The sequence below is a fragment of the Diabrotica virgifera genome, chromosome 4 (assembly GCF_917563875.1).
Source record: "Diabrotica virgifera virgifera chromosome 4, PGI_DIABVI_V3a".
NCBI lineage: Eukaryota > Metazoa > Arthropoda > Insecta > Coleoptera > Chrysomelidae > Diabrotica > Diabrotica virgifera.
The window spans coordinates 32,301,989-32,315,202 of NC_065446.1; the positions used below are offsets into that span (position 1 = coordinate 32,301,989).

A 13,214-nucleotide genomic window follows, 5' to 3' on the forward strand; every position below is an offset into this window, starting at 1 on the left:
GGTACATACCTCATAAGCGCTGGTGGCTTGTAATTTGAAAAATACTGGTAGGTAATAATATGCTGCAATAAACGTAAAAACTCCATAAGAAAAGTTAATAACAATAAATTGTATTCCATAGGAATAATTCTCACTCGATACTCCCAGCAGCGTAATAGCCGACATAAACGAGGCCATTAATGAGAAGGCTACTGGTGTGATAGACATATTTTTGTCTGCCAACAAATATTCCTAAAACAAAAAAAAAACAGTGATGTTATTACTTAAGGGGGGGTATAGTATTTTTGATTATTTTTTTCGATTTTTTACTGGCTTATTCGATTGTAAATATTTTCAAGAGTATACCATTAAAATTTCAAGTTATTACTAGCAAAATTGATGGAGATATTGATATATACAAAAATTTTCTTAGTATTATTGACAAAACTACATTTTTTTAAACGCGTTTTCTGAAAAGCATGTTTTTTTGAGGCGGTGTACATTATAACTGAAAAACTAATGCACCGATTTTTCTGAAATTTTGCACACTTCTTTTTTACATATTTTACTAGGTAGTGACGTCGAGTTTTGGCTTATTTTAACAATTTTTTTATATTACCATTTTCCTCTTTACCGACCACACTTTTTTTTCGATTTTTTCACTTTAAAGTTATACCATGGATTTAAAAATCAATATAATCATAAAAACTCGACGTCACTACCTCAAAAAACTCTTAAACTAAAATAATCTTTTTGGTTTGTATGTTTCAAATGATTCTGTCCGAAGATATAGTGTACACCGCAAATCATCTTTTTTGGATCGTCTACTTAAAAATGACGCCACCACTTCATTTTTTAATATTTTTCAATAAAAATTTAACTGAATAATCCTCAAGTGTTGTTCTTTAAGATAGCTTTTACCCTTTTAACTTAACCCTACCACTTTCAAGGGAAAACGTTTTAAAATTATGCAAAAAAAACGCAGAATTAACTATACCCCCCTCTTAAAAAAGTTATAAAAAGATGGTGCGATAATTTAAACAATTTAGAAGGGTAATATTGACACGAAAAAACAGGCTTTAAAGCCTGCATACAAGAAGGAAAAAAAGAAAAAGAAGAAAAAAATAAACGTGAAATCTTACCTTTGCTGTTTTTTGTTTACCTCCTGTAAATCTATAATATATTCCTATCGAAGATGAGATAAGTAGCACTATAGCTATAACTACGTAGTCCCATATACCGAACAATGGTTGAGCATCCATCGTTGAGATTATCTAAGGAACTGCAAACCTAAAACCAAACAGATGAATTATTTTTAGTAGCATACAGAAATACATAAGAGGCCTGGATCTCGCGTACCAAAAAAAGTTGATTAATAGCAAGCTAAAAATTTGTTAATAGCTTAACGGTGTCTAGTTGGAAAAACTTTGATCTATGGGAACACTGGAACAGGGGAAGTTTTAATTGTGGAACGTGATTTTAATTGTGGAACGTGTCATCCTGACAAGTTTATGATTGTGAAAACTAGCAGGTTGTTTTTTAGTAAGTTCTTTAAATGTAAAATATTGCAAAACCTCTAAATTTTAAAAAACCGCTTGGATTGACATGAAATTTGGCTTACACACAGCTAACAAGTCAAAGAAAAAAAGCGATATTGTGCCGATGTGTGCTTTTGCCCTGGGGGTGAGTTTCACCCCATCTTGGGGGTGAAAAAATATATGTCCAAGATAAGTCCCGAAATGGATAAACTGACTAATTTTAAGCAACTTTTGTTCTATAGAGTTTTTTCATCAAATCAACACTTTTTCGAGTTATTTGCAAGTGAATATGTTCATTTTTCAAAAAAATAACCACGTTTTTAGACGGTTTTTCGCAAATAACTCAAAACGTAAGCATTTTGTCGAAAAAAATATTCTTATAAAAACTATAGCCTATAAAAAAGTGAAAAAACGGTGTATATGTTATAGTCAAAGCCCGAATTTCAGGTACTCCTAGGTTTGACTAGGCAATCCTCAGGTCTGACTGACGGTCAGTCAAAGCCCGAAATAAATTACAGTTTCGGCCTTTGACTAGGCATACCTAGGAGAGACTAAGTTGGTCAGGCAAAGGTCGAAATTTAATTTACACCGAAGTCCGACATGTAGACCATGTCAAATGACAGGAATTATATTGGTGGAGAGTTTAATGAAAGGGTAACAAATCAATTGGAAGTTCTGTCCGACAAAATACATGGGACGTTTTCGTAGTCTAACGTTCGAACATATAACCTGTTTCAAAATTAAAACTTCCCCTGTTCAAATTTCCCGTACATCAAAGTGTGTCCGACTAGACACTGTTAAGTTATTAACAAATTTTTAGCTTGCTATTAATAAACTTTTTTTTGGTCGCGGGATCCAGGCCTATAAGTGCATTCCAGAAAGTTACATATAAAACTCAAGTAGTTTACACCATTACGAAAAATAAATATGTACCGACAATGAAACATTAAATGATGATCATATGGCAACTAGTGTCATCAAAGAATCTTTTTGGGTTATTAGTCCAGGGCGGATCTGTTTTGAGATGGACGTTGAGAGGTGACTCAAATTTTTTTGCAGAAATTGCTTGAAAATAAATCAACTAATAATATTTGAGTTATTCTCCCTCTCAAAATGGTCCGGAACATTGTTTAAATAATCAAAATATCAAAAATTTAAGAAAAAATTCGATTTTTTTCTTCGTTTTTTGATTATAACTTTAAAAGTGTTCATTTCCGAGAAAAGTTGTACTGACCTAAAAGTTGCGTATTTAAATTTCCTACAATATAAAATTGGTTAAAAATTTAAAAAATAGTCACCCTAGTTGCAAAATAGCAATAATTGCGAAAAAAACCATACAAAAACAAGTATTCGCATTTTACGTTTTTCAACCATTTATGATACACTTAGGACCTTCATATTTCACCCAGAAAAACTATATGATATAGTAAAACAATACTGTAAATTTCTTTAAGATCGGTTTAACAGATTTTGCAAAATAAATTTTGCAATCCAGCTTTCTCAAAAAAAATTAATTTTTTCAAAATGTTACAGGACTGAAAATAAAGCAGATAGCAAGTTAAATTTTTTTTTGCTTATAGAAGTGTACTGTACCTTTCATTTGCAATTTTCAAAATTAAAATCGATTAATTACCACGGCGTCAGAAAATTTTTGAAATAAACAATAGTTTTTGGTGCTACGCGCAGGACAGCGGTGTTCGATTTACACAAGTTGATTTCCACCAAAATGTCATCCAATCTTTATCTAATATATTATTTTCTTACTCTATATTTTGTTGTATTTTAATATTTTAATTCCACAAAAATCAAACTAATTTTATTATTGTTTGTGAAATATTGTTTAAACAATTGCATATGTTTAAAAATAATAAACTTTTATTATTTAAGTTAAAATATATGAACAAAGAAAGTTTTTGCTAATAAAATTGTTATATCAAAGGATAGAGTATGTGTTTTTATTTTGCAATAAACAAATTTATTTATTTATATCGAAATGTAATAAAAATTAAAATGTATCAATAATTATCAACGGTCATTGGAATGCTCAATCAGAGCAAACTATCCGCTGTCCTGCGCGTAGCACCAATAATTAATGTTTATTTAAAAAAATTCCTGACGCCGTGGTGTTAATCGATTTTAATTTTGTAAAATTGCGAATGAAAGGTACAGTACACTTCTATACGCAAAAAAATTTTCAACTTGCTATCTGCTTTATTTTCAGTCCTGTAAAATTTTGAAAAAATGAATTTTTTTTACGAAAGCTGGATTGCAAAATTTATTTTGCAAAATCTGTGGAACCGATCTTAATGAAATTTACAGTATTGTTTTACTGTATCATAGAGTTTTTCAGGGTGAAATATGAAGGTCCTAAGTGTAGCATAAATGGTTGAAAAACGTAAAATACGAATACTTGTTTTTGTATGTTTTTTTCACAATAATTGCTATTTTGCAACAAGGGTGACTATTTTTTAAATTTTTAACCAATTCTATATTGTAGGAAATTTAATTATGCAACTTTTATGTTAGTACAACTTTTCTCGGAAATGAATACTTTTAAAGTTATAATTAAAAAACCAAGAAAAAAATCGAATTTTTCCCTAATTTTTTGACATTTTGATTATTTAAACAATGTTCCGGACCTTTTTGAGAGGGAGGATAACTCAAATATTATTATTTGATTTATTTTCAAGCAATTTCTGCAAAAAAATTTGAGTCACCTCTCAACGTCCAAATGTACTAATATTTTTACAGATGCGCCCTGGTCTATATTTCCAATTTATCAAATACGATACACTGAGATATAGTAAAACGATCGGGGAAAGTCGCCTATGATGGCATACTTAATTTTAACTCATTTTTTTAAGTGTATTTAAAATTTTCTAAGCATTTTTGTGGTGCAAAGTGATTCGAACTTAGCTTCATTTTAAGTTTTGTACAATATAATATTTTTTACAATACAATACGTTTTTTGCACGCTTTTAATTTTTTTTTTAATTAGCAAGTATGCCATCATAGGTGACACACGTTTCCTATGATGGCACACCATTTATTTTAAAACAAAACAACTTAATTTTTTATGTTTTATTACGAAAAATAACAACAAAAATTAAAAAATGAATTCGTAATCTTCTCTTAACTAAACTAAGAGGTCATTAAGCAAATAATATTATTTATAAACACAATTCTCATAATATAAACTGTTTTACTTTTTTCCACATCCGCACATTATGCATGGCACCATGAATGGCATGTCTGACACCGAATCCATATTTCCTTTGATTTAGATAGGGAGTACAGTTCATTACAATACAAACAATCGACATCAGGGTCGTAGTCTTTAAGATCATTCCAGAATCCCGCTTATTCTTCTTCTTCTTAACTGCTATTTTTTCCACGAAAATTTTCTTCGTGACCCTTCTTGGCAGTTTTTTTCTTTATTAAATTGCTTTTTCTTCTTACTTCTGTCTGAGCTCAAATCAGGTCTGGAGTAGAATTGAGCATACAGTTGTTCCCACGTTTTCGCTTTTATTCATGTTCTTGTTCACAAGAGGCTTATAATTTTATAATACTGGTCCTTATTTTTTGTACAAATGAAGCTCCACGCACATTAGCTTTTGGCATTTTAATTTCAGATTTCGAAGATATTTCATCATTAGTATTTTTAGAGTGAATAATGGATGCTTATAAACGCTTTTCTTCTGGATTTTCTATAATGGCATACGTATGCCATCATTGGATACCCTGAAGTGTGTCATCACAGGCAAAAATCGTCATTTTATTAAAAGAAGACAAAAAATCTTAAATCGAAAGATAATTTCAAAATATCGCACACAACAAACATAATATGTCTAACAAATTTATTCAACGCGTTATTTAAGCTTTTTCTCTATTTACTGTAATGGATTCTAAATTTTTAATTTGTGTAATATTACTATGGGACTTGCCGAAAAAAGTATAATTTTCCTACTCTCACAAAAAGCATCAGAGCAGCATAAACTTTATATGAAACTACAAACCCACTATCTAGCATATACTAATACATCAGTTTTCAGAATAAGTGGACTGCATTTCAAAATATACTCACTATGCCATCATAGGCATTATGCCTTCATAGGCGACTTTCCCCTATATGCACATGCACATTTTATATTAGGACTATTCCCCCCCCCCCCCAAAAAAAAGCCATGCAAGAAGCTGTATGGGCTTTCTTATTTCAATTCTTACAATCCAAATAACCTTTATCCTCCCCCTATTTTTTTAAGAAGCCCCTAAGTTTTTGGCAAAATTGGCTCAGTTTTTTTCTTCGGCGCCCTGTATCTTGAAAATTGATGCCGTTACAAACATTTTTTACTAAGCAAACCGCATAGTCCTGTCGCCAGGGGGGGTACAACGGCCTCGTTAATTCAGATGGACTTACCCAAATTTTTTTTATGTATTTTGACCCGTAGAACACGAATTTTTTGGGTAACAGTTGATCCGGATGTCGATAAGATTGTTATAGACCAAGAACTTGAGGAATCAAATAACAGCGATTTTTGGCAAAACAAAACAATATTTTGTATTTTTTGGGTCATTTTAAGCAAAAAATATTTCTACAAGTTTTTTAGTAGGATGCACAGTTTTCGAGATAAACGCGGTTGAACTTTCAAAAAATCGAAAAACTGCAATTTTTAAACCCGAATAACTTTTGATTAAAAAATAAAATAGCAATTCTGCTTAGCGCCTTTGAAAGTTCAAGTCAAATTATGTCGGTTTTGATTATTTGCATTGCTAAAAATTTATTGTGTTATTGCTAAACAAAGCTACAAACAACTAGTGCGTGAGTGATGTTTCTATGATTTCTCATTTAAAATCGAACGAGTAGGTAGAATAGGTACTAGTGCAATCAAGACTATTTCTACGTTACATGCGTTAAAACGCATGTAAAAGCACGGGAAACCCTACGTGTTTATAGCTTTGTTAAACAATAAAAAAATAAATTTTTACCAATGCAAATAATCAAAACCGATATAATTTGACTTAAACTTTCAAATGCGGTAAGCAGACTTGCTATTTTATTTTTTAATCAAAAGTTATTCGGGTTCAAAAATTGCAATTTTTCGATTTTTTTAAAGTTCAACCGCGTTTATCTCGAAAACTGTGCATCCTACGAAAAAACTTGTAGAAATATTTTTTACTTAAAATGGCCCAAAAAATACAAAATATTGTTTTGTTTTGCCAAAAATCGCTGTTATTTGATTCCTCAAGTTCTTGGTCTATAACAATCTTATCGACATCCGGATCAACTGTTACCCAAAAAATTCGTGTTCTACGGGTCAAAATACATAAAAAAAACTTGAGTAAGTCCATCTGAATTAACGAGGCCGTTGTACCCCCCCTGGCGACAGGACTAGCAATTATTTTCCAGTTTTTTACCTATCCTAGAGACGGTGTTATTTTTTGAAACACTCTGTATAAAATTCCATCTATAAAGCAAAAAATGCGTGTTGTTTTATTTTTAAAAGTAAGTACCTACGTTTCTCCAATTTTAAAAATCTGAAAAAATCAGGGTGAAATATTGTGGAAAAATACTCGTTATACAGGGTGTCCCGAAAAGATTGGTCATAAATTATACCACAGATTCTGGGGTCAAACATAGGTTGATTAAACCTCACTTATTTACCTATATACAATAGTGCACACAAAAAAAGTTACAAAATGAAAATCAATTTTTTTTCATAAATCGAAAACTCTTAGAGGTTTTTCATTGAAAATGGACATGTGGCATTCTTATGGCAGCAGCATCTTAAATAAAAGTTAAAGTGAAATTTGTGTACCCCATAAAAATTTTATGGGGGTTTTGTTCCCTTAAACCCCCAAAACTTTTGTGTACGTTCCAATTTAGTTATTAGTGTGGCACCATTAGTTAAACACACTGTTTTTAAAACATTTTTGCCTCTTAGGACTTTTTCGATAAGCCAGTGTTTATCGAGATATTTTGAATATTTATCGAATCCACCACATAATATTTTTGTATATGGTTAAGTACGATTATAGAGACCTGTTAATAATCTGAAAATGTATTTATAATTTACATTTTTAGGTATATTTTGAAAAAGAAGCCACATCTCGATAAAAGGTGACTTAGCAAAAAAAGACTAAGAGGCAAAAAAGTTTTAAAAACACTGTGTTTAACTAATGGTACCACAATAATAGTCTAATTGGAACGTACACAAACATTTGGGGGGTTTAAAGGAACAAAACTCCCATAAAATTTTTATGTAAATATATTAAAAAAGAAGCCGCATCTCGATAAAAACTCGCTTATCGAAAAAAAAACTAAGAGGTAAAAAAGTTTTAGAAACGTTGTGTTTAACAATGGTACCACAATAATGAATTAACTGGAACGTACACAAAAGTTGAGGGGTTTAAGGGATCAAAATGTGGTGGACAAATCTCACTATAATTTTGTTTTAAGATGATCCTGCCATAAGAATGATACATGTCCATTTTCAATAAAAAATCTTTAATAGTTTTCGATATATTGAAAAAAATCGATTTTCATTTTGTAACTTCAAAGGGCTGTAACTTTTTTCATCAACACATTTGTACTAAGGTAAGTTAGGCTCAATCGAACTATTTTTGACTCCAGAATTTGTGGTATAATGTATGACCAATCTTTTCGTGACACCCTGTATATTTATTTCGTGTCTTAGTTTTTTTACTCATTTAAAATTTTAAAATCGTTTTAAAATTCAGATTTCCCAAAAATTAAAAAAACAATTTTCAGGCAGAACTTTTTGAAAGCTACATCTTTTTTATTTAATTTTTTTCGCTAGCTCTCGGCTAGCGGCTGAGATAAAAAAAATAAAAACCTAAAAAGCCTAATTAGGCTCTAGGCGGGTTACGTGACCACCTAGGGGGCTAAAAATTTCAGAAAGTGAGTTTGTCTATAATATGTGTTTAAAAGTGGCCTATATGGAATTCGAATCGAGTTAAGGGCATTTTTCATTATCTTACCCGGCTACCCCGGCTAATCAACTCGAATATCTAGGCTACGTAATGTGAAATTACAACATACATATATCAAGTGTTAAAAACTAATGATAGAAGAAAAATATCAGGCAAAAAGATCATGCAGGTCGGGTATTAATAAAAGAAGAATCTCTTGGCTGAGGAACCTGAGGACAATGGACGTGAATAACGTCACCTCTATGTAGCTACATTATTTTGTAATATAAGTTAATAAAAACAGTACACCACTTGACATGCACCAGTATATTTAGACAAGAATAAAAAAACCGCTAAACGCCGTAAAAATGAGTGGCGCATACAATATTGCAGCTACAAAAGATCTGATATGAATATTACGTGGCGCGAAAATGTATTTTCATTTTGATGCAAAATAAAATTTTAGTTTTATTTTAGAGATGTTTCCAATTAATATTTGCTAAATTTGAAGTAAACCTTCAGAGTAACTTTTATACAGTTTGAATTTTGAAACTCTTTTGTGGCGCGTTTACTTCAAATTTAGCAAATATTATGGAAAAATCTTTTAAAATAAAACTAAAATTTTATTTTGCATCAAAATAAAAATACATTTTCGCGCCACGTAATGTTCATATCAGATCTTTTGTAGCTGGAATATTGTATGCGCCACTCATTTTTTCGGCGTTTAGCGGTTTTTTATTCTTGTATCAGGAGTTTTTCAAAGTTTTTTTATAAATTAAATGTATGAAGTTGAATGCAATTTTTCTCGATATAAAGCTTACACGTTAAGCTTTATAAATGGTCGGCTTTGTCGCATTATCTCCCAAATGATCTAGTGTCCATCGAATGTACACTAGATTTTTTTCTATTCGAAATAGATTGAAAAAAATATATATGGGAAATAGATTTGATCATACCTATGAAGCCTATAACTTAAAAAATTCTAATTTTCCCGGATATGAGGTATACACCGTCAGATTCGTCTAGAGTCCTTCTACAAACGCTCAGTTATTGACGCAATTCGTAGGTTGAAATTTTGAGTAATTGTCGAAAAACCAAAATTTTCAAAGTTTAGTTTTTCAGTTTTTCGGCGATACTGAGCCGCGTGTATGTCTGATCCTGACGGCTTAGACACCATTTGAAAGCTTAACTCAACAGTATTGATTTGGTGTATTTGCGGTTCTCCTGTCTCTTCTTGAACCGAAGATATATACCCCCAAAAATATGCCGTTTTGTACCTACCAAAGTACCAAGTCCTATAGCTGACTTATGGGTAGTCAAAAGTCACAAACTACACCGGTTCTGAATCGGCCCTGACCACCTCTTCAAACACAGACAAAAAAATTCATATCGGTTTAACTTTGCCAGTCACATACATACATAATATATATCCGCAAACATTTTCCCTTTTTTAAATAGAAATTGAGTCATACTTCTGAGCCCGGTAACTTTTGAATGGTATATTCGATTTTCAAAATTAGACATGCGTTGAAAAGGTAATGATCATTAGAAGCAGCAAAGGTAGGACTTAAATTTTCGAAGTTTTTGAGAGTTTTGGGGACGAGAACGAAAAACAGGCCCTAAATACACACATGTCCAAAAGTTTGGAATACGTACAAATAATGTATCTACGCCTATGGTGGTTTCAAAACTGTTGTTGATATTCATTTTAGAGCGTTTTTACATGAAAATGATAAAAACTTTGAATCGTTTTTGTATAATTTTGCCCATTTTGGTCACATTCAACTGATTAGCGTATTAACACATTATTTCAGTCTGTGTTTAAATTTGAACTGAGCCGTTTAAAAATGCCTAGAAACGTGATATCTCACTTTGACAGATCTAGAGTAATTGCTTTGTTACAACAGGGCTTTAGTCAAAGTGATATCGCGAATATTGTTGATGTTACTCAGAGTGCTGTATCCAAAATTTAAACAAAAAATCCAAGAAACAAATGACGTCAAGGATCGTCCCAGAAGTGGTAGAAGTCGATGTACAACAGCACCACAAGATCGGCAGATAACATTGATAGTTCGAAGAAATCGTTTGGAATCAACAATTGGCATATCCAGAGAAATTTCTAGGCTGCAAGGACTGAATATTTCATGGCAAACAATAACACACCGACTAAATGCGGTAAATTTGTATCGTAGAAGGCCCTTACATGTTCCTAAACTAACCTACCAACACAAAATAGTAAACTTGCAATGGGCTAGAGAAATGGTGCAACATGGTCCTAACTGGAATAAGGTGATGTTCTCTGATGAGTCAAAAATTGGCTTGGTATCTGATTCGCAACGAACACTGGTTTGGAGGGCCCCAGGACGACAAGCCCGACTAGAAACAGCCCAACCGCGTGTCCCGTTTGAAGGTGGCAGTATTATGGTTTGGGGTATTATTATGAGTGGTACACGGACGCCACTGCTGGTTCTGGAAAGAAGTGTCACTGCAGCTGTGTACATCGAGGACATTTTAAATCCTGTCGTACGTCTATTCCGAGGGGCAGTAGGTGATGAATTTGTGTTTATGCATGACAACGCGCCTCCTCATCGAACAGCAGCAGTACAAAATTTTCTGGAAGAAGAAGGAATATCTACATTATAGTGGCCCTCGAATTCCCCCGATATGAACGTTATTGAACATGCTTGGGGCATTCTCAAGACATGCATCAAAAAGCGAAACAATCCCCCTATTACACTTCGCGAACTAAAAGACGCTGCTCGTGAAGAATGGGAGAGAATTCCGCAAGCCCAGCTCGACCAGTTAATCGGTAGCATGCCAAATAGCCTACAGGCCTGCATAATATAAAGGCCAATTGAGGAAATACTAATTATTAGTTTTATTGAAAATTATTTTTTTCTTTACCAATTTATTTTTAAATATAAGTTGTACTTTCAAGTTTTTCACTCCAAGAGAATAAATATTTTTTTTGCATATCGTTTATCTGGTTTTGAGATTTATTTATTATTGTTAAGAATTGAAACAAAAATGATGTTTAACTATTCAGAAAAGTTTATACAGTGAGCACGTAAAGGTTGGAATAAATTCATTTTTTCGAGAATGGACGATTTTGGAAAAAAATCCCGAAACAGGTCAATTTTTATTTTTAAATTCCGACTTTTTGGCATATATATCATACTAGTGACGTCACCCATCTGGGCGTGATGGCGTCATCTACGATTTTTTTAAATGAGAATAGGGGTCTTGTGATAGCTCATTTGAAAGGTATTCTCTATTCAGTAATGTAAACATTAACATAATTGTTTATACAGGTTGCACAAAAAAAATTTTTTTGGATTAAATTTATTGACATAAAAAGAAGAATGTGTGTAATTTATTTAATTCAAAATACATTTTACTCCTATCAGAAAACAGGAAATAATGTTTATTTGACAAATAAATATTGTCCCACCTTCCTCTTGACAGTTTGAACATTTAATTTAAGCGAAAAGCAATGATTATTTTTCAAATAAACATTTTTTTCTGTTTTCTGAGAGCAGTAAAATGTATTTGAATTAAATAAATTACTTGTATTCTTCTTTTTATGTCAGTAAATTTAATCTAAAAAAAATTTTTTTTGGACACCCTGTATAAATAATTATGTTAATGGTTATATTACTGAATAGAGAATTGAATTACCTTTCAAGTGAGCTATCACACGACCCCTATTCCTATTTAAAAAAATCATCGATGACGTCATCACGCCCAGATGGGTGACGTCACTAGTATGATATATATGCCAAAAAGTCGCAATTTAAAAATAAAAATTGACCTGTTTCGGGATTTTTTTCCAAAATCGTCCATTCTCAAGAAAATGAATTTATTCCAATCTTTACGTGCTCACTGTATATAAAAATCAATAAAAAGACGAAATATTCCAATATTCCAAACTTTTGGACATATGTGTAGGAAGGGCCGTAAAATCCATACCCTTGGACCAAAATGGATGGTTGATATATGAATGGGAGAATGGGGTACAATTTTTAATTCCGTCAGATTTAGAAAATCGAAAATTTCGTGTATATATAGTGTCGCGTGTAGGGGGGTGTTGGTGTGCGCCACTGGCGAGAACTGCAGTTTTCTGGTAATAGATATGTGTAGGTAGTATTTACCTTATCATTCACGTGAAAAATACTCATTTATAAGCTATACAGAAAATTTACCCCTTCCAAAATTATGTACCTTTTACTTGCATTTATTTAAATAAACTTTATTGAACTTCTACACAAACAGTTAGAGAACAATATCAATTTACTAATAAAGTTTCAATGTTACATTTTACACACTTTGAAATGCATGATAATTAACAAGCCATACCAAACAAAAATTCCAACCTTTAGACTCCTAGAATATTTTTTACAGTACATAAATATAGTAATTATTGATAACTTTAATAGTCAAGGAAATGAAGCATTTTGGCTCGCAATTTTTTCGTCCAACATGGATTTACTTGAAATTTTCACAGGCGGTAGGGAATAGTCCAAGGATCATTTTCTATATCATGCCGCTGTACGCTAAAACCTTGGGTGTGGTTGCCACCCCATCTCGGGGGCGGGAATTTTTAATTACATTTTAACCATGTAAATCGATGTAAAAAGTAATTCTCAGAAAAAATGTTTTTTACATTTTCTTCGTAAACTTAATATTTTTTGAGTTATTCGCGCTTGAAAGTAACAGTTTTTCGACGAAAAAATCGACTTTTTTAGAGGGTTTTTTGAGAATGCCTCG

General features: G+C 32.0%; 1 protein-coding gene across 1 annotated transcript in view; it reads right to left on the reverse strand.

Moving 5' to 3' along the window:
- Positions 1–13,214, reverse strand: part of LOC114327881 (putative sodium-dependent multivitamin transporter) — a 135,699-nt gene that overhangs the window by 78,432 nt on the left and 44,053 nt on the right. The window contains exons 2-3 of the mRNA XM_028276598.2: positions 1,122–1,269; positions 10–231 (exon numbers count right to left, since the gene is read on the reverse strand). Of these exons, the coding sequence (XP_028132399.2) occupies positions 10–231; positions 1,122–1,241 (342 nt within the window). The 5' untranslated portion in view covers positions 1,242–1,269. The remainder of the gene's footprint in view (positions 1–9; positions 232–1,121; positions 1,270–13,214) is intronic.